Source organism: Camelus ferus, chromosome 5 (assembly GCF_009834535.1).
Source record: "Camelus ferus isolate YT-003-E chromosome 5, BCGSAC_Cfer_1.0, whole genome shotgun sequence".
NCBI classification, from domain to species: Eukaryota; Metazoa; Chordata; class Mammalia; order Artiodactyla; family Camelidae; genus Camelus; species Camelus ferus.
In genome coordinates this window covers 13,338,067-13,365,214 of record NC_045700.1, presented here as the reverse complement: position 1 = coordinate 13,365,214, position 27,148 = coordinate 13,338,067, and the positions used below count along the sequence as shown (strand labels likewise).

At 36.7% G+C, this 27,148-nt stretch overlaps 1 protein-coding gene and 1 long non-coding RNA gene across 2 annotated transcripts in view; both read left to right on the top strand.

Moving 5' to 3' along the window:
* The window catches only part of DPP10 (dipeptidyl peptidase like 10), a 558,453-nt gene that overhangs the window by 98,019 nt on the left and 433,286 nt on the right, over nucleotides 1-27,148 (top strand). The window contains exon 2 of the mRNA XM_032479324.1: nucleotides 21,552-21,666. Coding sequence (XP_032335215.1) covers nucleotides 21,552-21,666 — 115 coding nt within the window. The remainder of the gene's footprint in view (nucleotides 1-21,551; nucleotides 21,667-27,148) is intronic.
* On the top strand, nucleotides 976-18,506 carry LOC116663580. The gene is made up of 3 exons (XR_004319785.1): nucleotides 976-1,111; nucleotides 15,570-15,573; nucleotides 18,497-18,506. It is a non-coding gene; the product is annotated as an uncharacterized LOC116663580 (long non-coding RNA).

The following is a 27,148-nucleotide window of genomic DNA, read 5'->3' as shown; positions in this document are numbered from 1 at the left end:
TGGGTTTGTAGCTAATTATCATAATAGGTAGCTAACATTAACTGTGTGTCCATAACATGGTTAGCTCTGTGCTAGGGGCTTAAAACACAGGATCTCATTTAAACCCCACAGCAACACTCTGCAGTTGGTCCTCTTATGAACTCTGTGAATGAAGATACCACGTGTTCAGGAATTTAGTCATAAATTTAGGCGAGTGGCAGTGCAGGTCTGTTACTGAACCACACATAACAAACTCGGGTCCACTTACCTACATGCAGTAAAGCCAATCTACTGACACCGGGTTGTGGTGAAGGAAAATGCAGCATTTATTGTAAAGGCGCCAATGCAGGACAAGTGACTCATGCTCTAAAATCCCCAAGCTCATGGAAGGGTTTTAGCAAAGGATTTTTAAAGGCCAGGCAAGGGAGGGGGGGATCGCAGAGTGTGTGATCAGCTCATGCACAATTCTCTGATTAGTTGATGGTGAGGTAACAGGGTGGGGTCACAGGGGTTAACATCTATTCTTAGGCACTAGGAGGCCTGGGGGCTATGTGCTCAAGGCTATCAAATTGTTAACATTTTCCATTTGGTGGGGGTTTTAGCATCTGTAAAGCAACTCAGGACATGTGCATCAGATACTATTATCTGGATACTTCAGAGGGGAGCTAAAGCAGAAGACATGGGGGAAGGGTCTGCCCCAGGAACGTTCCGCATAGGGTCCTACTCTGTTACTGGTCCAGGACCCCTGTCTTCACAGTGACACAGTGATACTGTTAAGACTAAGTTGTCTTAACAGCTACTCTTTCACACATCACCTACAATGTCTTAGTTGTGCTGGCTTTAAAATGATAATTAACACCTACTACTTCATAAGCTGAAAGATACATTGCCTGCAGTATTAGAGCTGTGGTATGCAGATGCAGGTATTAAAGAACGTATAATAGAGAAATGCAGGTATTAAAGAACGTATAATAGAGAGATGCAGGTATTAAAGAACATATAAAAGAGAAATGCAGGTATTAACGTATAATAGAGAGGAAAAGTGAGGGTATTGTAGGAAGGATAATTATATTCATGTTGATTTATTTTAAAATTTCTTCCAGTATATATTACCACTTTGGAATGTGTGCAAGTTATTCTAGTGCCCTTTCTACACAGAACTCCAGTGAGGAAAGGCATCCCATTGTTAGATGGAATGCTTTTCATTTCAAGCATGTAAGCAGCACCTCACTTGGTGGATTAAAGATCGATTGATCTCGGCGAGCGAAGAACATTGTTAAATTGGTCAGTCCTCCTTCCTGGTGCTCTCTTTCTGCTGGGAATGGAAAAAAGAGAGGGCCTTCCTCTCTACTGTCTCAGAGTCTTAGAGCTACAGTTGCCACAAATAAAACCCAAGAACAACTTGGGATGTGATTTCCACATGTAATTACATTATAGCTGCTTCTCTTTGCCCTGTAGTCACATTTGCAATTTGCGATTAAAATATTAGTGGGAATAAAGGGATGACCCACTGTAGTTAATGAAGCATTTTCTTTATCGGTTTTTTCCTTCATTGCCTTTGTTGTTTTTCTCACAGGTTAACATCTGTATGTTAATTGTTCTGCACGCTCTATGCTGCAGTTACATTCCCGTATATTATTTAGAGAAACTTTTACATTAGCTCTAATAAATAAATTGTTAAGTTTTAAATCATAGTCTTTGCTCCACTTAATTTATTAGTATTTGCTCTTTTTTCATTACTGCAGGAGGGAAACAGCCCCAGTGTTTAATTTTTATAATAAAATGCTCTGAGAAAGAGTTATTATGGGTTCTAACACTGGTATGCAAACATCATTAACGTTTACAAAGCACTGGCTTTTAATATAACATTTGGAGAGATTTGGGCTGATGCAGGTTTTGTGCTAGTATTTTTGCTTCAAGATCAGAGAAACTGGATGTAATTCTTCCTAGGATCCTGTGTAGAGGTAAACACATTTAAGTGAATTTCTTTGTATGGTATACACATATAGTCACATCCTTGTCACTGAAATTTTTAAATATGATTTATTTTCCTGTATCAGGTGGCTTAGAAAGTTTAAAATGAAATATATATATATATATTTATACACACACACACATATATAAGCAGAGGGCTGAAAATTGAAATAGTGTTGACTTATTTTTGACAATGGCAATTGAAATTGGGTTTGAGGAAAGAAACTGAGGGTGTGTGTGGAGGAGGGAGGGTGTGGATTAGGAGTGGTGAGAGTGAGGTGATAGAGAAGGAGGAAGTGAAGTTTACTGTTAAATTCAATTAAAAAATGCTCATTTTTTGAATGGTCATTTTGTTGTTTTGACTCTCCATTAAAAATGAATAAGATCACTGAGGAAGTAGCTAATTTTGATGTGCTTTTGATAGCAAAGGAATTACAATGTGCAAGTCCTTTTGAGGAAATTTCTTTAAGTCTTGCGATGCTGATACATTACAAACCAGACATGCAGTAGCCGCTATCATATTTATGCTTCCTGCTTCTTGTGTGCAAGACCTTTATGTGAGAGTTTGCTAAAATCTTACTGAAATATTCAGGAATACAAATTCAAGTATGTATTTGCGATCTAGAAGAACTGGTGAGGTTTTAATCATTAGATTCCTTCACTCTGAAAAGGCAGAAAATGTAAGATCGTAAAGTCAGCGTTCATGAAATTATTAAGGATGCATATAAACAGAACAATGCATCAGGCCAGTCCCAGCGCATCAGAAAATGGAGGAAGGGCAGGATATGTGGAGGTTTTACTGAAATTTGAAAGAGACAAATATGACGGCAAATGGAAATACACGATACCTGATTCATTTGAGATTTGCACGTTTTATTCTGTGTGAATTTTACCTAAAAAAAGTTAATGCGACTTACACAGCAAAATAATAATTCTGGACTCTAGCCTCTGCGTACATAGGTGTTCACTGTTCATTTTTATCTACTTTTCTGTATGGTTAAAATTTTTCATAATAAAACGTTGGGAAAGAAGATTAAGTTACCTGAGACAGTGATAAGAAATTCCATAATGCCTATTCAGGTAATGATAGTTGAAAATAAACTTATTTTAAAAAAGCATTTTGATAATCATGAATTTTATAAACAGTCCTCACCTCTGAAGTCTCTAATGTTCTCACCTTGTTAGACTCTGGGACTGGATAACCGTGTGCTTGATCGAGTATCCAGTTTCGATATACTTTTTTTTTTTTTAGATTTTTAAAATTATTATTGAAGTATAGTCAGTTTACAATGTGCCAATTTCTGGTGTATAGCATAACATTTCAGTCATACATATATATACATATATTCCTTTTCATATTCTTTTTCATTATGGGTTACAAGATATTCAGTATAGTTCCCTGTGCTATACAGTAGAAACTTGCTGTTTATCTATTTTATATACAGTAGTTAGTATCTACAAATCTCAAGCTCCCAATTAATCCCTTCCCACCCCCCCATAACCGTAAGTTTGTTTTCTATGTCTGAGTCTGTTTCTGTTTTGTAAATAAGTTCATTTGTATCGTTTTTTGATATACTTTTGATACAAAATAAATTGTAGATGCAAATATTTGGCAGAAAAATTTCCTTAAGTCACATGATCTATATTGCAAATCAAATGTGCAGTAGGAGTATTTAAAATGTAAGCTTCCTGCTTCTGGGCATACAGGACCTATATGTGAGGACTGGCTCAGATCTCTGTAAACCATTCAAGGCTACAGACTGATGTATGTATTTGGGACCGAAAGTAAAGCAGAGATGAGAACAAAGTTAAAAACAGCGTTTAAGGGGAAATCATTGTCCTAAATCAAAAGATTCACTGATACAGGATTAGTTGGCATCTCTCTAAGGTGATACAGCATCTATTTGGGAAAAGACATTTCCTTTTTTTCCGCTAAATCATGACACATCAATCATCATGCACATAAAATACGTTTGTCTCTGACTTCTCTAACACTCCCGTACTGCTTGTGATAGCGATGCTTCTTTCTGGCCAGCAGAGAGCTCCTTTTTCCCCTTAAAGGAGATGAAGATAAGACAAATCAGCTTTTCAGGCTCTGAGGCAGGCTAATGACTGCTAGTCTGCCCATCTTGCCACCTCTGATCCACAAAGGAGAGGCTCATGTTGATTGTATCACCACAGATCAGGTCTGCCTCTTTGACACATATCACTTCTTCAGTCTACCCCAGACTAAATATTCAAGGCCATTAATCAATGTTATTAAATTTGGAGACATATAAATTCTGCCTTTAAGCTTTGCTAACCAACATGACATATTGAATTTTACTCACCACAAATTTCCAATAGCTGGTAAGTTAATGGTGTGTTTTGTTTTCCTCCTTCAAATATTGGGTGAAGCAGTCTTGCTACATACTGATATCATAGTACTTGAGTACAGAATAATTTATATGCCCACTGTATCCATATATTTTATTTATTCATATATGTTTTCCACTACTACCTTGACTTGAATGATGGATGTGTTGATTCTTAAATCTGTTTATCAATACGAATGAATTTACTACTCCTTGGAAACGTCTGTGAGTTACATAAGCGTGAAAGTTTCAGAACTGACCTTTTATGAGGATGAAATGGTCACTGACCAGATCTGCATTGTAAGCTCATTACTTTTCAACACATTCATCAACACCAAGACCTTGGTAGTGACTGGACTTTATAAATCTATAGCACAGTGTCGCTGTACATTCCCCCCAAATCCACTACCTACTATAGACTATGTTTTCTCAAGATTAAGGCTAGGGAAATTGATTGCCTTCCCTGTAAAGTTATGGAACTGGAAAGTGTTTTAAGTGGTCATTTAGGTCAAACATTTGCTTCCTGATGGAACTTACAGAACTTTTCTTTAGGTCCTGTTGTAAAATATCTCTGGAGAAAATCTTTATTCTATTAAAATAATACCATATATGTATCCCATCTTTCATTATGTTCAATTACTGCTCTAATTTTCTTTAGTGCTGTTTAAGCCTCTATTAATAAAAGTAAATAAAAATAAATAAAATAAATAAAAATAAATAAAAAATTTAATAAAATAAATAAAATAAATAAAAGCCTCTAAGATTCCATAGAAGTGAATCTCTCCTGGTAATATCTTTCACATAGTAGACTTCATATATGTATAAAACTAAATAACTGGATATAAATCAATTATATATATGTATGTAAGTATATAATGGACAGTTTAAACTTTTTAAATCTTATTTTAAAGCAGCATTCTTTAAACTTGCCTGCTAAACAGTAACAAGGAAGCCTAGGAACTCAATAAAAATTACTTCTTGAAGTATCTTTGGGTTCTAAATGATTTGTCTTTAAAACATACTATGTAGTTTTGCTCACTACTCTGTAATAGATCTATGCTTACTTTAAAACATCACATTTTAACTAATTAATTGGCTAGAAAACTTGTACATGTCAAATGTTCAGGTAGGTTGGATTCTCTGGGAGTGGAATTTGAATTTATTTAGCAGCTTACCATAACCCTGCCAGCCTGCTGTGTCCTCCAAAGTGGTGTGTGTTCATATTCAGGGAGCATAGCTTTAGTGGTTCACAGGTATAATGTATTTTGTAGTTGTTTTACCAAAATTGTTTGCTGCAGCTGCTAAACATGTAGTTATCAAGCTGAAGCGCTTACTTTTAATTTTTTTTTATTTCTACTTTTTTTTGGTGGGAGGGAAAATTAGGTTTATTAATTTATTTTTTTCATGGAGATAGTAGGGATTGAACCAGAGTGTTAAGCGTGCACTCTACCACTGAGCTGTAACGTTCCTCCAGAAGCACCTACTTCTGTGCTTAAGGGTCTTAACATTAGGATGTGCTGTTGCTAAATACACTGCTGGGAATGATGACTGAATCTTGGAAATGTGTCTATTGAATGTTAGAAAGACAGGTGAATGCTAAGCTCAGAAGATCACCCAGTGAAGTCTGCTGGCTGGTTCTCTCATATATTCCTCACAACATCCCATTTATTTTGGTGGATTCACCCAGGTTTACAAGATCTGTCAGTCAAGTTTGGGCCACAGATTCTTTCATGTTTATAATCACATTAAATGGATCTGTCTCTTGGGTACAGATTCACATTAACCGAGGGCATGGAGACTGGCAAAGGTACACATTGACAAAGGAAAGAAAAATGACGTTGCAGCCTGTAGGCCCTGGGTCAGTCTGCTCAAGCTTTTCTGTCCCTAATGGCAGGCATGTCCGGGAAGCCACATGAACATCTAGAAGTTGCTTGGTGAACGTGGCATCAGAGCAAGGGATGTCAGTTTTACAGCTATGATATTTAATAGTCTTAGCCCTGTATTTCCTTATACATTCATTTCTTCAATAGGAATTTTGTGTCTTGAGAATCAGAGTTGTTAAGAGCTAGGAGGGCACTGCTGACATTTGCCACCTTCTGGTTCCTGGACAGCGTTTCTACACGACAGTGTAATCAGGATACAGGCAGCGTCTTCCCCTGTGAACTGGGACCAGTTCTGTTTCTTATGATTCAACTCTGAGAAAGCAGTCTTTCCTTTTATTCCCCTAATTTACTGTGATACCATTTTGTAGTACAGACTACATTCTTTCTGGTAAGGAAAGAATAAAGTTTGCTGTTCAGAAACTGGAATTCAACACAGGGCATCATTAGAGTAATGCATCCAGTAAGTGGAGAGAGAGGTAGAATGAGGATTCAGAAATGATAGAAATGGTCTTTAACAAAGAAAAAATGGAGAGGCAGAATGAGAAGAACAGTTGTGCTGGATTCATATATCCTGAGTGATTTTATGGAAGTTCATATTTGATCGCTGAAATCTAAATCAACATGGACATCTGTAAATCTCTGTTTGTGCTGAAGGAGCAAACTAAGGCTTTTGAGAAGCACTTTGTTTTAATATCCCTGGTCTTCCCCTGACAGCCAAATCAAAGGAAAGAGATGGGCAATTTTTTTATTGAAGTATAGTTGATTTACAATGTTGTTAGATTCTGGTGTACAGCATAGTGATTCAGTTATACATATATATTTTTTTCATATTCTCTTTCATTATAGGTTATTACAAGCTATTGAATATAGTTCCCTGTGCTATACAGTAAATTCTTATTGTTCATCTATTTTATATTTAGTAGTTTGTATCTGCTAATCCTGAACTCCCAATTTATGCCTCTCCACCCCTTCCCCCATTGGTAACCATAAATTTGTTTTCTATGTCTGAGTCTTTTTCTGTTTTGTAAATAAGTTCATTTGTGTCACTTTTTTAAGATTCTATATATAAATCATGTTACATTTATCTTTCTCTGTCTGACTTACTTCACTTAGTATGATAATCTCTAGGTCCATCCATGTTGCTGCAAATGTCATTATTTCATTCCTTTTTTATGGCCGAGTAGTATTCCATTGTATAAATATACCACATCTTCTTTATCTAGTCTATCTGTTGATTAGACATTTAGGTTGCTTCTATGTCTTGGCTATTGTATATAGCGCTGCTGTGAACATTGGGGTATGTGTATCTTTTTGAATTAGAGTTTTCTCCAGGTATATGGCCAGGAGTGGGATTGCTGGATCATATGGCAACTCTGTTTTTAGTTTTTAAAAGAATCTTCATACTGTTTTCCATAGTGGCTGTACCAAATTATATTCCCACCAACAGTGTAGGAGGGTTCGCTTTTCTCCACACTCTGTCCAACATTTATCACTTTTTAATGGCAGCCATTATGACTGGTGAGAGGTGATACCTCATTGTAGTCTTGATTTGCCTTTCTCTGATAATTAGTGATATTGAGCATCTTTTCATGTGCCTATTGGTCATCTTTCTGTCTTCACTGGAGAAATGTCTGTTTAGCATTTCTGCCCATTTTTGATCAGGTTGTGTTGTGGTTGTTGTTGAGCTGTTTGTATACTCTGGAAGTTAAATCCTTGTCAGCTGCATTATTTATTTGCAGATGTTTTCTCTCAGTCTGTGGGTTGTCTTTTCATTCTGTTTATGGTTTCCTTTGCTGTGCAAAAACTTATAAATTTAATTAGAAACAATTTGTTTATTTTGAGATAAACAGTTTTTTTTAACATGGAAAACTACAATAAAACATATTTTTCCTCAGAAGAAAATATTTGCAAATCCTATATCTGATAAGGAGTTAATATCCAAAAATATAAGAAATTCGTACAACTCTATAGCAAAAACAACAACGAAACAACTCTGGATAAAAAATGGGGAGGGGACCTGCACAGAAATTTTTTCAAAGAAAACATGCAAATGGCCGAAAGATCTTAAATGTTCTCCCAAAAAAAGAAATGTTAATTTCATGAGGCAGAACAAGTGTTAACTGATCCTATGGTGGTAATTATTTCACAATACAAAAATGTATCAAATTATCACTTTGCACACTTAAGTCTTACACAATATTATTTGTCAATTATATTTTAATTAAGGTGGGAAAAGAAAAATAAATATATCTTTCCTGGAAAGAAAGACATTCAGTCTCACTATTAGCCTATATTCTATCATTCCCATCCTGTACAATAAATATTTATTGATTAAAGATATAATCTAATGGAAGAAATACATAAAGCTGGACAGTCAGATGCAGTTGAATAAGTGCTACCACGGGAATAAGCCAAGGTGTCATGGATCGACCAGCGAGGGGGCCTCAAGCAAACTTGGCATCAATGAATCCCTCTGGAGAGGCCATCACATCATGATATGGGTGGGCATATGTTAACTAGGAGACCAGATGTACATTGAGATTCTACTATGCATCAGGCTCTGTTGATACAATGAAACAAAAGAAACAAGATTCATGGAATTTGTATGCTAGTTGGTAGATTTTGTTGATTTTTCATTAAGTTTTGTAAATTTAAATCTGGGAGAATTACTACTCTTTTGTTCTCTCTCTCTGCCCCTCTTCCCTTTGAGTTTTGCTTTTTAGAGGAAGGGAGCTTTCGAAATAATATTGACAGCTCTTCTTGGAGGAACCGTTCTTTTTTAAAATGTTTTTATTGAAGTATAGTCAGTTTACAATGCTGGGTCAATTTCTGGTTGCAGCATAATACTTTAGTCACATAGGAACATATATATATAAATTTTCATGTTGTTTTTAACTATAAGTTACTATAAGATATTGAATATATAGTTCTCTGTGCTATACAGTATAAACTTGCTGTTTATCTATTTGATATATAATAGTTAGTATCTGCAAATTAAGAGGAACTGTTCTAAATTTATTTTCACAAATCTCTTTTAAAGGCTTAGCAAGATGAAAAATGGTTCCCTGCTGGTACACTTATCACTTGTGACTATTAACACGGGATCCTTACATTGATGTGTTTTACGAGGAGACAGTTTATGACTGATCTGAGACAACTATTACGCATCCCCAGATTCTCAGAATGCTTTTATTAGGCTAATAAGTATCACCAGAAAATGAGTTACAGATGTTTGTCAAGTAGCCAAAGCAGTGACTGATGTTTTACAGGAGGGACAGACCTGAAGTTGATTATCTCACCCTGGCATATGGATTGTCCCTCCCCCCCATCTCCTCCTTATCCATGTAGACAAAAAGTTGGTAGCTCATTCTCTCTTGGAGAATGAAAAATGACATGCAAGATTTTTTTTAAAAATTGAAATTTAGATTTAAACTACCCATCATCTAATAATTCCTACCAAGTGAACCTTTAGAGCGAACCTCTTTTGAAAGAGATTGGGGAATGGTCAATTTTCAACGAGACGTTCTGAGGGCTGCTGCAGATACTGGCTACTGTATTCACACCCTGAGGGAAAAAAAGACTCTCTTCGGCAGATGAATAGAAACATTGACTGGCTTTGAGAGTAATTGCCTTACTCATCCACACAAAAATCTCAGCCAGAGAAATCCTCTTTTAAGCAGAGCACAAATGATGCATGGTGCATACTTATGCAGATGGAGTGTAATTTACCTTGGATTTATTTAATTATTCTTGGTCCATGGGGTTTCTGAAAAATTGCCAGGATACTGCATTACTGTAGATTTACATAAAAGGTCCACATCTTTGTTAATTTCCTTTTTCTTCATTGCATTGTGTGTGTGTATGGTATATACGTGTTAGAATTGGTTATAACCATCATAGGGTAACAAAGAAGTTACAACACACTCATATTCTTAACATTTCCAATTAAAAGGAGCACAGGTATGTTGATTACCACAGTGGAAATATAATTTATTTCTTTCCTTTTTAAAATACCTGTGTGATACGTATTAACATTTGAATGGCAAAAGCAATACAATAATTAAATATACATTTAGTTCCTGTTCTGCTCCACTTCATTAATTTCTTTTTTTTCCTTTTGAAGAAAAGTTGTAAAATTGATGTCCTAGTGATAACTGCCTTTTTAATGATATTAAATTTCTGTATGTGAAGACAGAATTGAATTTTCTCCTACACACATGCTGTGTTCCAACTTGAAAAAAAAAGTGGCTATACCTCCATTCCTGCTATATAAAGGGCAGAACTGAACATTTTTACAATGAAGTGCTTAATTTTCAAAGTTTATTACATTTTTTCAGAGGAAAAAAATAGATGCTCAGTAAATCAAAGTGTGAAAAAAATGAAGTTTTGAGCTATGTCGTGTGTGTCTATTTCCATTTCAATACTGGTTTCTACTCCTGAGAAGCCCAAAGATTTTCTACTGAGAGAGAATTCTTCCTAACCAACGGCTTTTCGTCTAGTACATGACCCTTGTTCCCGAGAAGGAGAGGGATCTCTGGATCCAACCCAGTGCTGACTCACTGGGTCTTTTCTGGCGTGGGTGTTGGTGGTGGTGATGTAGCAGTACTGTTAGTTAAAATAAGGATAGCTGGTGAATTGCCATTTTTTCCCCCAGATGCTCAGCAGTGGCTAAAGGTCAGCTGTGTTGTGAAGAGCAAAATAATGATGCTGGTTTTGAACTTGGCTTGGAGCTCCAGCAACACTTGCTCTTCTCAGGCAGTCCTACTTTGCCAATGGCTTTACTGTTTCCTTAACCTTTGTCTGAAATCTTATATGACTCCTGGGCAATTGCAACCTTTAACTCACTACTAGGAAAGGAAGCAAATTAAAGATACCTTGTTCAAATTGAAGAGTTAGCCAGGAATGGGGGTCCCTCAGCCTAGTGTGGCTGCCTTCTATCTTTCACCTATCCGTTCTTCCTGATCCAAGTCTTCTTTCACGAATGAAAGCTTAAAATAGATTTGATCTTTAGCCTACCTGACATTTAACACCACCAGGGATCTCTTCTCTTCTCTGGATTCCTAACACATTCAGCTTTTTACACTATAATGTTAAATTTGGGGGAATATTTTTTCTATTTTTTTCTTTTGTTTAATTATCTACTGATCTTCCCAACTACGTTGTTAGATTGACACTTATTTGAGGGCAGTAAACTCATCTGGAGTCCGGACTTCCTTCTTTCCTTCCTTCCTTTCTTTTCTTCCTTCTTTCCGTCATCTGGTGTGAGCTGACATCTATCTTTGCAACAGGCTGAGGCTTCAAAAATGCAGATGTTCATCACGAGTTTACAAAAATCTTATAAAACTGTCTGTTTCAAAAGAACTGCTTTTCCTGACTCAGGGGCAGTTAATACTCATGAACAATTATGTACAGTTTTTTATTCTTCAAATTTGAGAGAAATAGTTACAGAACTTGAACTTCTACAGACTAAACAGTTTATGAAAAGTTTTCACTTGCACTATTTTTTGGAAGGCTCACAAACACATCACCTTTGTTGTGTGTGTGAGCGAAGCAGAGCTGCTTCATCTAGGAGGTAGAAGACTGGGGATGGGTTTTGTGGCGTGCTGGCTGCATCAGAGTGTCCAGTGGCATTATTTGGGGATATGCTGCTATTTGATGCCAAAGAAAGTGAAAGACTTACCTTAAAACACACAAGTAACGTGGGCAGACCAAGATGCTGCATTTACTTTTTTTTTTCTCTCTCTCTACTGTGAACATTCCACGTTAGACATGGATAATCTGTTGTCAAGTTAGTGTTCTATCATGCTTTGATGTAAAAGTAGTTTTTAATCTGTTGATGTGATACTATTGCAAGTTAAGACTTGAAAATCTGGACGTAACTGCTAGGTAAAGACTAAGACTATACAAAGCCCCAAAATACTTTTTGTTTGTTATGTTCAAGCAATCAGCGAATGCAGGTGGATGCAAAAAAAAACGTGCTGGGCATCGCAGATACGATGAGCAATGACTAGATTCCCTGACTTCCTCATAGGTAAGAGGTTAGTTTGCAAAGTATTAGAACTTTGAGAAGATGTAGTGGAAGATGATGTTCGCAGCCTTCTCATCTCCTGAAATCAAGCTCAGAGGTGACTGACTTGTAAGCATCTCATGCTGGCTAACCAGCCCCAGAAATTTAGGACTGTTGACAGTTTGTAGACCCCTGAGACTTTTAGTGTTTTTTAAGCAAAAAACATACAGCTCATGAGATGAGTCGACAGCTACTCTCCTGGGATGTCTTTCCTCTTTAGCTTTTGGAGGCAGAGAGCTACTTCATCTTCTAGGCTGAGATGCCTCCCTCAAGATTAAAGACCCTATTCTTTACTCTTAAAGCATAAAGCTGAGCATAGTGTTTTGGTCCAAGTATTTTGTGGACACCTATGATGTGCTGCAGTAGGTGTTGGGAATGCAGAGGTGAGTGTGAAATGGTCTCACGTTCAACTGAGGTGGAACTCAATGGAGACTAAAACTTGGTTTGGTAAATAAGTCCAGAGAGAGATAATGAGAGTGACCGTTATGTCTCAGGCACCACCAGTTGGGTTTATTACACTTTTCATTAGCACAGATTTATATTGCGTTTTAATATCTGGCATCCATCATTATTTTTCTGTTTTTCAAAATCATTCTATCCTCATGTGATTATTTTCCCAGATGAATTTCAAGATAATTTTATCAGTTTAAGGAAAAAGAATTCTGTTAGGATTTTTACTGGAATTACTTTAAATTTTTGGATTAATCTAGGAAAATGGCCATTTGTTTTCCATACTGAATCTTGCTTAAAAGGAATTCAGTGATTTCCTACATCCTTCAGGTGGTCTTATAAATCCTCCAGTAGAGTTTTGTTACTTTCTTCCTTTGGACCCTAAAACTTTGGACCCTAAAACTTAACTGTATCTGTTGCTATGGTGACTGTTGCTATTATATGCATTTAAAAAATCGTGACAAATATGCATAACATAAAACTTACCATTTTAGTAATTTTTAAATGTATTATCAGTGGTTTAAGTACATTCACATTGTTATGCAGTCATCATCACCGTCCATCTCAAGTACATTTATCGTCTCCTCAAACTGAAACTCCATATGCATTAAACAGTAACTCCTCACAGAGACAGAGAAACTTGATTCCTTTATGGCTCCGTCCTGCCTACTTTCTGTAAACTGTGTTATATAAATGACATCGCTATATTGTGCACCTTTAACATAGACTGATAATTATTTTTTATGTTTTTATTTAAATTCTGTAGAAGAATAAAATGTGAAGTTAGGAGCCAGAATCACTCATTTTTATTTTTGTCCTCACATTTACCCTTAAGCCATACTTTGTATTTTCATATGACTTCAAGTCACTGTCTAGCAATGTTTTCATTTCAACTTGAAGGACTCCCTTTAGCATTTCTTGAAGGCCAAGTGTAATAAGTACGGTCTTTCATCTTTTATTTATCTAGGGATGTCTTAGTTTCTCCCTTATTTTCAAAGCACATATTTACTGGACATATATATATATATATATATATATATATATATATATATTATATATATTTTTTTTTTTTTTTTTGGTTGACTATTTTTTTCTTTCAGTACCTTAATTATATTATCTCACTGCTTCTGTCCTGCAAAGTTTCTGCTGAGATATCCTTTCCAGATACTTGTAAGTGATGAGAAGTGATGAGCCCGGCACTTTTCTCTTTCTTCTTTCTTCTTTCAAGATTATCTCTTTGTCTTTAACTTTTAATGTATTGATTAAAATATGTCTCAGGGTTGGTCTCTTTAGATGTATCTTACTTGAAGTTCATTGAGCTTCTTGTTTGTCTTATATCCATATCTTTCCTTAAATTAGAAAAGTTCCAGTCATTATTTCTTCAAATAAGCTCTCTGACCCTTTCTCCCATCTCTTTTTCTTCTCCTTATGGGATTCCCATAATGTGTATACTGTTCCATTTGATGCTATCCAATAAGTCCCATAGGTTCTGTTTACTTTTCTTTGTTCTCCCCCTCCCTACCCCTGCACCTCCCCATCCCCACTCCTCAGACATGATAAACTTTAAATGATCAGTCTTCAGGTTCACTGATTCTTTTTCTACTCTTTGAGTTGGCTGTTGAATCCCTCTAGTGAGTTTTTTCAATTAGGCTTTTGTACTTTTCAATTCCAGAATTTCTGTGTTTTTTAAAAATAATTTCTATATCTTGGTTCATCTTTGGTCCATACCTAATTTTCCTAATTTTTTTAGTTCTTTGTCCATGTTTTCTTTTTGCTCTGAGAGCATATTTCTGAAAGCTGTTTTAAAGTCTCTCTAGTAAGTCTGAAACCTTTGTTATTTTACAGATAGTTTCTAGAGATAGAGTTTGTTTTTCACTGGACCATGTTCCCCTGTTTCTTTGTATGCCTGTGCTCTTTTGTTGAAAATTGGGCATTTGAAAAAATAGTAACCACTTCTTCCAATCTTTGGGGACTGGCTTTGTGCAGAGGAAAATGCTCACTTATCAGTCCAGTAGGAAGCCTCAAGATAGTCTCGGTTTTTTTTTCCCCCATTTATCTTCCCTGGGCCTGTGCATGCATGTTCCCCTCACCCCAACCCCCCAATGCCCCTGTATACATGGCTGTTTTAAAATGTCTTGATTTCTTTAAGAGTTTCACCTCTGTTTTTTCTTAAGGCCTTAGGTGTTCTACTGTGTTTGAAAACCAGTAACCTCTTGTTTTCAGATTGTGTCTATAGTCCTCCTGAAGTTTTGAGTCACCATGCAGACATCCACTGCCTTCCATGCCTTCCAACCTGAGAACCAAACTATGCTGGCATTTCTGTCAAGCAAGACAGAAACCAGTCCCTCAGGTAGCCCACAGATAGGCCAGAGCATGCAAACAGGTTCTACTCATTTCTTCCATTTGAAGGAAGGACCTGGGAGTTGAACCACATCCTTCTGATCATACTGCTCTGTGCCTGGGAGGGAACAAGGACATGCAGACATGCCGGGAAACGTCCTGCCTTCTTGAGTGTGGATTTTCTTGATCAGGCATTTGCTTGGTTGCTGCAGATCCTTAACTGGTTTGCAGAGCTCCCCTAATGCTATGTTAATCAGTCTATCGTTGTTTACTTGATGTTTCCATGGGGAAATGAGGCCTGGATCTTCCCAGTCTGCCATCTTGCTCATATCAGATCTGTTTGTTTTATTAAATTGCGTTTTTACAGTTTTAGTCGTGGTTTGGAAGCTTAGACAGATTCAGAATCACAGATAATCTTCCAAACCTCTAAATCATGATAGAAATATGACACTATTGCTGAAAAATATATTGATGAGAGCTGTCATCTTTGTTTTGTTTCTAATTTAATGGCGATCCATCTAGGAGTGTGTCACAAACAAACATAATTATTGGGGGGTGATAAATGCCAAATTACAATTGAGATCATTGCTAGCTCTGTTATAAACAAATTAATGGTAAACAAATAAAACCAAAGCAGAATTCAAGGAAAAAGTAATAAATCAAACAGCAATAGAAGACTCTTGCTTTAGATCTCTAACAAGCTTTGAGGTGATACTGAGGTTGCTGTCTATAGTTCACACTATGAGTAGGACTGATTTCAGGCCCGCCTCATGTACACTGACGGCATAAAACAATAACAAATGTAACTCTGAAAAGTGTACATCTTGTGATCATTTACCAAAAAAAATAGGCACTTTACTTAGCATAGGGCCCTTTAATTACAGAAGCATGATAAATGAGGAACTTGTGAATGTCCATGAGTATGATGGTTAAATCTTAAGAAGTAGTACATATTACAAGTATTTAACTACAAATTAAATATGGAAAAAGAAAACCTCAATGATTATATTTTCTTTATTAATATTCTTAAATGTTGTGGGGAACTGTGACTATATCTCCTAATGGTGGACATTATTTCACAATATTTAATTATTATTTATACTGAGGTCCTACATTTAATTCACTAAAATTTTATTTAGTGTATTTGCATTTATTTCTTTATTTAAATTGAAAATTTTTATGCGCTCTCTTTTTAAGACATACTGTGAAGATAATGTAAACTTAAAAATTTGGAATTTTTCCTTCTTTTAATATACTCTAAAATGTCTCAGATGGTACAGGAATTATTTGTCTTGGAGGCAAAATCTGTGGCCCTGTACTTTTGTGGAACTACTTAAACATTATCTCAATTCCTTATATGTTTACTGGTTTACTCCAGGTTGTAAATTATGTCAATTATTATTTTTGCTAGAAAAGAAAAAAATGCTCACTTTGTTGAATTTTCCAATACCTAAGTGTGCATTTTCATATACACTTTCCAGTTACTGAAAAAAGAAAAAAAATTGTATGATTCCTTTTGTCTTTCCAGATTCTGTGTAATCCTACCACATCCAGCACCCCAGTCTTTAGGAAATGCTGCTTGTTGTTCAAAGAAAGAAATTTTATATCAGCACAAGGAAATTAATAACTTTCCCTCTCATTTCCCAGAGAAAAATTTTGTGATTTCCTGTTTTATCTTTATTTATATAATTCTGTACTATATTGGTGGTAAGCGAAATCTTCAACAGAGTTTATAGTCATTGGGGACATTTCTCACTTTAATTTGTATTCCCAGCTGCATCTAGTGTAATAGTCTACATTCTAAAATACTCCAGTACATTTTGCTAAATAGCATGGTTTACAAAGAATTGGCCAACTGCTGAGTACCCAGATCTCATAGTTTTTCAAGCCAAGCTGGCTAAACATTTGTAAGAATGATATAAAAGCATTAAAAATTTTTTTAAATAATTTTTCTAGGTGGCTTTAAAAGTTAACTCTAAAATGCTGTGCTTTTCTAATATCATGGAACAATACAGAATATTTAAAAGTATTTTAACTTCCTTAAAGATACTTTCCAGTTATTAAGTATAAATGTCTTTGGACTGTTTCTTGACCTATTCACAGTTGGAACTACTCACAGCTGTGAATGTGAACACCAAGAGTAAAGTAAAACCATTTAAATAAAAAATAATTCAAACTTCTGAGTTATCAACAGAAAATCCCATAGAAAAATTTTATGGATGGAATGTGCTGCCCCATTGTTTTAGACAAACAAATTTATTTCAGAAAACATTAACAGTCTGTTTTTATGAAGGCTCAAGCACATCAGAATGGTTTTGAAGCAATAAAATAAATACAGGGAAGAGATAAAAGAAAAGTGAAGATTTAAATTTTCGATAATTGTTGTGATGTGTTGAGAATCAAACAAAGAATCTGTGTATTCCATGTTAATATCCAAAGCCTAATGGAGCCAAACGTGTTAATACTCCATGCTTGTATTTTGGGATCCAAGCCTCAGATAAATGAGGCTAAAAATAATTGCAGTCAAATTAATCTATAGCAAGTATCTGTATTTTAAAAATTACTATTAATGTATGTTTAACTAATGGCACTGTATCTCTGAACCCTTTCAGGTAACATTTATACCACTTAATTAATTGGGCAATCATTTTCTAAGTACCTATTAAGAGAACCAGAGATATGTGAAGTGATCTAGGGAATATAAATATAAAGCTATCTAAGATGGGATTCTTACTTTAAGGAGATAATAACGTTGACAAGGATATGATGGCTGTTCATACATGGTTTTAAGCGTTAGCATCACTACCATCACCACCACCATCATTGTATCATCATCAGAGCTGCTTTCATTCATTCATTCATTCATTCATTCATTCATTCATTTTTAAATTATGTATGGCATACCTAGTATGTGCCAAACACCATACAAAATGCTAAGGATATAGCAGAAAAGATGGTCTAGGTGACTGACATCATGAAGCTTCTATTCTAGAGAGCTGAGACAGATAACATGAACATTGGAACAGCTTAATGTATATTACTATAGATGTCTGGTTAACTATAACATGACATATACTCAAATATGGTAATGCTCTGAAGAAAAATAAAGCCGATTGAAGTCGTAGATGGGGATATGGAATGTTATTTTAGAGAGGGTGTTCCAGCAAGGCTTCCCCAAGAAAGGAGCATTTAAGATTGAGGCTTGAAAAGTGAAATGATGAGAAAGAGAGAAAGAGGGATATGTGCACATGTCCTGAGGAATAACATTCCCAGCAGTTTAATTAGTGTGAACTTTCTTATTGTCCATTTAAGAAAGAGCTTTGTATTCAAACAAATTTGTTTTAATCCTTGTTACATTTAAAAATAATTAGCATTATGATTCCAGTTGTTCAGATTTAAAAAAAAAATCTGAGAGTTAGAAAAACGTAGAAGCCTGTTTGCAGTCTCAGAGCTGTTAAGTAGCAGAGTTGGGCTTAACCCTATCAGTACAACGTATGTTGGGTTTTTTTTTTTTTTTTTTTCCAAAAGAAGGAAAATCATATCTGACTTGCATGATTGGGGGAAATTCCCAAGAGGAGAGATATTTGAGCGGATGTTGAATGATTGACAATGTCTGTAATTGGATGCATATGAAAGGCACTGGATGGAGAAAATCTGGGAGTGGAATGGTGACGTGAAGTTTGAAACATCTGAGGCATATGTGGGAAACGGTGATCAGAGCAGAATAGGGCAGTTGTTCTTTCTCACAAAAAAATCAAGCTGGATGAAAAACTGTAGCTGGGCTATAGACAATTGTTATTCCAGACTCACACATTTGCACTTAATTCTTTAGACAGTATAGGGACATTAAAGGACCTTGTGGAATAAAGTGATGTAAGTAAAACCATGCTTCAGAAATATTATAATGGTTACAGAATTTAGGCTGGATGGAGAGGAGAGAATTATAGTAAGAGTTCATTACGTCTGCTCTTCCTAAGCCGAGACTGGTAGATGCCTTGGGCATTGAGCCATTTTAGAGGAGTCACTCATTCTTATGTGTATCACTTTATGAACAGAAAAGTCTTTTTTACTAAAAAAAAAAAAAAAAAAACAACACATTTTACCATTTTTTAAATGGTGTATTTTTTCTAGTCTACTGTTACTGGGAAATATGAATTTATTTGAAAACATTACGGGATTCAGAATAGTTTTTATATAATTGTGAATTTTCTCAAAAGGTGTTAAAGTACAACTATTATTATGTAGGGGTTCAAATTGTCCCTTGATTTACTGACTTACTGATTGACTCGTGCATTTATCTTAGAAATATTTGCTTTTAGAAAAGCATACTATAGTGGGTGTGGTTTCTGAAGCCAGACTTTCTGAACTGGACCCTGAGGTCTCCCCCTTATTGACAGTAAGTGATTTGTTATTCATCTCTCTAAATCACATTTTTCTCACCAGCAAATTTGTCAAAATAATAGTCATTTCAACTGATTCTTAAGAGGATTATGTGAGATTGTGAATATAAAGTACTCAGTGCAATACCAAATCCATAGTAAGATAGCTTTTCTGACTGTTAGACAACGTTTGGTGGACATTACATAGTGACATCATTTAAAAACTGAAAAGCACACGCCGAAGTCACTTCTCTAAAAATCTGCCTTGAGATCTAGTGGCGCTGAAACAAGATCAGAATGAGTAGATTTAAAATGATCATTTACTCTTGTTTCCTTTGCTGGACTGAGAAGAATCACTTACTCGTATTCTTTTCCATTTTTTTGTACCTCCCTTTGAGTTAATAAATAGGAAAGCATTTATGATTCTTGGCCCAGATACACTTCCTATTGTTTGCTGCCCCTTCCTTCATTCTCTCTTAGTTCTTGAGATGAGTGTTTCACAACTTTTGGACCATCACAGGCTTCTGTTTCTCTCTAATCTATCATTCTGGCTTCTGAAAGCCTTAATGTGGAGAATGACTGGCCATCACATCACACAGACTCTGATGAAGAAACTCACCTAGAAACTTGCAGTCACACTGCATCCAGAAAAGGGTGACGGTCTTCAGACAACTCTGGCTTGCCTTGATGTTGTTACTTTAATGCTGGTAATCTACTGTCTCGATTTATGTGGAATAAGTTTATGAATGGAATGCTAACCAAAATGAAAGAGGAATAGAAGTGTTGGATAATAAGCACCAGTAAGAATGCAAGAGAGAGATGGAGTGAGCCGTTTCAAAAAAGGATGGAAGTGACCTCTGCTGGGTTTGGTTCCTCAGAGTGAAAGACAGACCTAAAGCTACTGATCTGAGAAGGGGGAGAACAAACAATAACAAAATGCTTCCTATGCATGCTCTCTTCTTGCATTTATTTGCAGCAAAATTCTTTAAATCCAAAGGGTTTATGGCAGAATTGAATGCCAATATCACTATATGAACATTGGCTTCAGTTCTTTAAACGTGAGTCGTAAGTACCGTTCCATTTATAGTTTATCAGATGTTTGCTGTTTTCTTTATCTTTGTTTAAAGGAAGACTAATGGCTTCTTGGGTGATTTGTGAACACAGAGAACTGAATACCTTTACGTTTTGTTTCATTTGTCCCCAAACCACTCGGCTATTTCTGAATAAAGGAGGCTTTATTAGGAATGAAGGAAAAAAAGGTTGGGGGTTGGGGTAGGGAGAAAGGAACAAGAGGCTTAGTGTTTTATAAACCTGATTGCAAAGAAAATTTGGCATTCATCTCAAACCAGTGTGGTCTGTGCTTTACTTTGGTGAATTATGCTCACGTTTCTAGTCAGCAGAGTAGAGCACAGATCATCTGAAAAATGAAAAGCTTTACTACATGTATTGTAAGAGATGCTCAGGTTTATCCTCCATCATCAGTCACACTTCCTTGCCAATATGCCTGCTGTCCTGGGAGAGGATGTCGTTAACCATTGATATAGAAGCACTCACCTAATTTAGTTACTACATTCTGTTGATTTTTATGGGTGGTGGGGGAACTGTTTAAAAAGGACCTTTCGGGTTGACAAATGTGCGCTGATCTGCAGTGAGGGGCATTTTGAATGATTTTTCCCATCTCTAATCTTTTCTCCCCTCACCAGTTAGAAAAGTAGTCTATAGTGCTTCAGGAATATGAGTATTTAAATCTTTATTGTAGGTTCCATTGTAGCAAGAAAAAAATGTAAATGGGCACACTTTATTTCCATAATTATTTTGCAGAGTATCTTGGCTATCACCCTAGTGTTTATAGTCAATGTATTTTAATGCCACCTATGTTTTGGACAGCAGGCATAAAGCTCTGCTGGTTTATCTCTTGGAGAAATAAGATTGCCCCCTGCCCAGAAGATAGCCATTTATAATATATGCACCTTTGAATAATTAAATGAGCTACTGAAGAGGAAGAGGATTCTAATCACCTTTCAAACTGTGATTCTTCCATGCACTGAATCATTCCTTTATGAATACATTTCTCTTGGAGCATGTATAATTATGAAACTTTTTTTTTTTTTTTCTGTCTCGGTAGGAACTGGGAAGTAACAGCCCTCCACAGAGAAACTGGAAGGGAATTGCTATTGCCCTGCTGGTGATTTTAGTTGTATGCTCACTCATCACCATGTCAGTCATCCTCTTAACCCCAGGTAATCTGTCTTTATTACTCTCTTATGATGGTATTGTGGATGATAATTTCACATTCAAATGCCTTAAGAGGGTCGTCATATGTGGTATCTTAGGACACATTAGCATTGGTTGGAATAAAAAAAAAAAAAACACCTCATAACCAGACATTTTGCAAATGGCACAGTGATTTTATGGTTTAAATATCATGCAAGATATTTTGGGGAAGCTGAAATATAAAGGATATATATTGAGAATGCCAAGGAGATGTTTGGTCTGCAGTGCTACTTCGAGACTCGTTATGTTTGTCAATTTAATAGGGGACATTTGACTTCTATTGTGGGTGGAGATGAGGGAGTGGAGTCTGGAAGTTTCCATACATAGGAGATAGCCCAACTGTAATGACAGTGGTGAAGGAGGATTTGACAGAGAGAATTAGATCAAAAGAGAATGAGCTAAGCCTCTAAATATTAGCACCTCTACTTTCTTTCTCTCTTCCTTTTCTTTCTCTGTGGTTTCTACGTTCCCAGTTGCTCTCTGTCCAAGGACCCTCTCCAAACTGCCCTTGCAGTGCTCTTTATGTTGTGCTCCTTGGGTTAAAGAGTTGAACACTGATATGTAGATTATCAGTAGGTTTTGTTCTTTGGGGATTAAATCAGTACTCAGAAGCTTTACTCCTCCTCAGTAGGTACTGGTATGAAAGGCAGAGAGAGGTTACTCCCACTTTAAACTCCAGCTGTCTTCCAAAAACAAAGAATTGGCATGCCACTACAAGCCACCCAACTAGCTTGCTCAGAGACTGGTCACCATACGTGGCTCAGCGTTAGAATAAACAGTCAGCGCTGTGACAGGACTGAGCTAGTCCCCAAGTCAGCTGAAGCTACACAGCTCCAGCCTGTTGTTAAACGCTGTGTATTTATAGTTCAGTTCCTGCCCCAGCTTTGTTATTTATAAGCCCCTTAAACATGTTGAACTCATTTCCTCTTTACAACATGTGATTAACAGAGGCTCTCTTTTGGAGTCATTTAGTCAACTAGTTATGGTGACTAATTATACAAATTGCAGTATTGGTTGTTCCAATATGGTACTTTGTGAAACACACCATCTTTGAAAAAAAGTTTGACTTTGAGATGTGTAAATTTCCAAAAATATAGTTTGTAGTTTTTATTTAATGTATGAAGAGATTGAGAAAGAAATTAAGGGAGTCAGGAGAGAGGAAAGGGGAAAAGAAGAATAATTAAGAAACAGAAAGAAGGAAAAAAAAATTTCCCTGGTAAGAGCTGGCTTATCCATCATTCTCTCCGGGAATCCTTTGTTAACCGGCTCATTTGTACATCTGCTGTACAGTGTAACTGAGCAATGTGATGGCTGTGAGTTCCTACCAAATGCCAAGAATCTCTGTTAAAGGAAGATGAGCTTATGTTCAGTGTAGTGTTTCACTTAACCATAGCGATTCTGACATGATTATTAAAAAATGAATGACTTGTTTCACTGTCTTCTGTTGGTGACTGCTAACCAGGTGGAAGAAATGAGTGTCAGAATGCCTGTGTGTGTCTCTTGAACTTTCTTCTGTCTGATTCTAGTTTCCTTTTCCCCAGGGACTTGCTCTGCTGCCGTAGTGATTCTTTGATGTCTTTGCGAGTTTGGTATAACCAAGACCTTACAGAGCTGGACACTCACTCAATTAAACCTCCTCTACCCAACCCTTTCCCGGTTGCCCCAGTATAAAAACACAGTATAGCTACATTCATTTTGTCATGCACTTACTCATTTATTAAAGCAAGGGTTTAAACAAGACACACATTGGCTTGAGTTCTGACTCTGTAAGTTACTAGTTTTGTGAAGTTGACTAGTTACTTAACCTTTGCCTGTCATGTCACTCATCTGTGTGATGGGTGCAACTCTTAGTGCCGATTATACAGTGTTACTACGAGATGATAAAATTGAGGTGTCTGATACAGTGTGGAGAGCTGCCGCCGCCATCCCTCTTATTACTGCTACTGTTAAGTACTTCTTGATCACCAGGCAGAATGCCACACACAGTGCTATGTGAGGGGGATTCCTAAGAAAGACTATAAAGTCTTCCAGGAATAGGGATCTTCTGTGATTTCAATGTTAAATGATGGCAGATGGAAAAGTACTAGATGTTGAATCCGGAGTCAGCCTTTCAGTGGTCTGTTCATTTGTTCACACATCAGTAGACGGTTATGGAGTTCTTAACAGCTTCCTAGGGACTATGGGGGTTGGCCTCGCCACCCCCTACTTTATATCTGTCACTTCCAATCCCTTCTGCCCCAACTGTACAAACATACAACCACACACCCCTAACCCAGAGAGTTAATTTCATACAAGATAATCATACAAATGAAAGTGGCAATTATTATTCAGAATTACAGTTTCCTAAGTTTTTCCTACATACCACATATTCACATGTCTTTGGATTTCACTGTTATTTTTGGCAGGGATGTTATGAAATGAAAAAGAAAAGTCAGCATGCTAGTGTGGAAAAAGCATTGCTACAGAAAGCAATCAGCCGGTTACAGATACTCTCTGTTTGTAAACTCAGTGTCACCAGGGGCTGGAAGATAGTCTAAACAGATTAAGTGAGGAGGAGGGATGATGGTGGTTAGGAATCTGCTCGAGTTCTGAGCAGGCAGACACCAGCCTGGCTGCATGGCCTCACACCCTGCAGCAGAATGGGACAGAAGGCCAGGAGACCGACGGTTTCTGGCCCAAGGCCTGAGTCCTAAGCCTTGAAGTACTCTTAGAAGTTATCTGGTTTTGCCTCCCTCATCAGACAGGAAAGAACCCGAGTCTGTTTAACCTCTGGTTCTGAGGACTAGAATGTGCATCAGGACCACTAGTGTGGACTTCGGGCTTGGCAGGTCTCTGGGCCTGGGCACGACCGTGGTCAAACCTCAGAGCGCTAACTGCACCGGGCCTCCCTGTTCTAACCCTCAGACTTGAGACCCCTCAGCAGTGTTAGAAGAGACCCCCCCCCCCAACCCCAGGGGAAAACCTCCAACGGAGGCGATAACAGGAAATATCCCCCTCTGATCTTCCCTTTGTCCACACATATGTCCCCAAGGCCCAGCTTTCTAGGTAAAGCCAGTTAGGCAAATGGCAACTTTCAACCAGGAAGGGAAGGAGAGGAAATTTCTGATCCTGAAATTATACAGCAAGACACTGGGCCTTTTAGAACAAAGGGCTGATTCTATAACAACTTTTCCAAGGAGGAGGAGGATCAGAAATCATTATGCCTTCCTTTTCTAGCTATATGACCTTGGGCAAATCACTTACCTCCTTTGACCTTGACTGATTAAAGAAAAGGGCATCTTTGGTTTGCCAAAATGTGAGGTGATCTCTTGAAGTTCATCACAGCTCTAATAGCTATGATCTAATCAAACAAGAGCACTAATAGTGTCATATTTAGTAATACACATAGCAATAGACTAAATCTGGTAAGCTCTCTCACTAAGCCCCTTCTACCCTGAAAATATATTTAGTGGGGTTTTTTTTTGGAGTGGGTGGGGGAGACAGTGTACAAAGAGTTATCTAGTCTAAGAAATGATTTAGAACATGTTTTGCTCAAAATAGCATCCCATTTTGCAGGTAAGGGATGTAAGCCTATAACCAGAGAATCACATGTTCATTGTAATTTTGGTTTGATTGCAGATTTTATTACAGAAGTAATTTGACACAGGTGTCCTAATTTCCAAGCTTGTCAGCAACTTCCCTGCCTGCCAAGAGAAGTCCTAATTATTTTTGAAGAGTGGGTTAACCATTCAACAAGTATTTCTTTAATAAGGACCTGTTTCTGAAAGAAAAAAAAAATTTCATTCCATTTTATTTTCTCATTAAAGGGCAGACTTATTTAGATGGATTGATCAAGCCCACATAGTTTTTGTTTGTATTAGATTCAGAGAAAAAAGAATATGTAACACGAGATCAATCATTATACTCTACAAATATATGAGTGTACATTCATGCTGTAAGTTGTGGGAACTAGTCTTAGTTAGCTATACGTTTACGTCTGCAGTCTCATATTTATTTTTTAAGGTAGCATGACCAGTGAACATGGCCAGGAAACATTTCACACAGAATACAGTTACCCGTTTTGATCTATTTTGAAATTAGAGATGTGTGTCTTATTAATTAGAATGTGTTCGGTAGAGGATATTCACCAAGCTCTTCAATCTGGTTGCCATGCTGAAATAGCCACCTGTAGGATGTGTTTACTCCACCAGTTCTTCAGCCACAGTGGCCTGTTGCCCTTTGATTGGAGTCTGTAATCAGTCAGTGTCAACACAGGGTCATCAGGTTAATTCACTCTTATGGTTTACAAGAGACAACATGGTGAAGCACTGAAACTGTCTTCACTGTTAGCTCTAGATCTTGCTTGTAGGCATTTTTTTTTTTTTATTCCTTTAGTACCTTCTCTAGGTGAGCATCTTGGGTCGATCTTCACAGGTCTATCAGAGCATAAAAGAAGTCAAGCATTCATGTATAAGACATGTCAACTGAAAAATGAAAAAGCACAATGTGAGTGTTGTGAGTTAAGGGTTTTTTTTGGTGTATTTTTAACACCTTTATTATGGCATGATTCCTGTACTATAAATTATACATATTTCAGATGTACAATCTGATAAATTTTGATAAATGTACACACCCATGAAAACACCACCACAATCAAGATAGCTAACATTTCCATCACTCCCCAAGAGCTGCAGTTTTCAAATTCCTAGTTTATCCCTTCCCACCCCCTCTACCCTCAGGTAACCATTAGTTTGTTCTCTATGTCTGTGAGTCTGTTTCTTTCTTTTTTTTAATTGAAGTACAGTCAATTACAATGTGTCAATTTCTGGTGTACAGCACAATGTCCCAGTCTTGCATATACATACATATATTCATTTTTATATTATTTCATTAAAGGTTATTACAAGATATAGAGCATAGTTCCCTGTGCTATACAGAAGAAACTTTTTTCAAATCTATTTTTTATATATAGTGGCTAACATCTGCAAATCTCAAACTCCCAAATTTATCCCCTCCCTCCCCCTTTCCCCGGTAACCATAAGGTTGTTTACTATGTCTATGTTCTTGTTTTGTAGATAAGTTCATTTGTGTCCTTTTTTTTTTTTTTTTTAAGATTCCACATATAAGCAATATCATATGATATTTCTCTTAAGTTTTATTTGGAGCAAAATGAGGACTATAACCTGGGAGACAGCATCTCAGATAACTCTGAGAAAGTGCTTTGAAGAGGCAGGGGGTACTCAGTATTCTGATTTCAGTGAAGGGGCAATGTGCAGTTAAGCACACATTTTGGCAGAGGCTTGCTCTTGGTCACGAGGAGGAGATGACACTGTTAATGACTTTGGTGCTTTTTTAGATATGAGGAGACACAAGAATTTGGGCTCATAAAATCTTCTCCCAAAATATCTAATTATCTGAAGGCCTGTTCTGCCAGTTTTCCCAGAGCACACGGTGCCTCATTCCTGATCT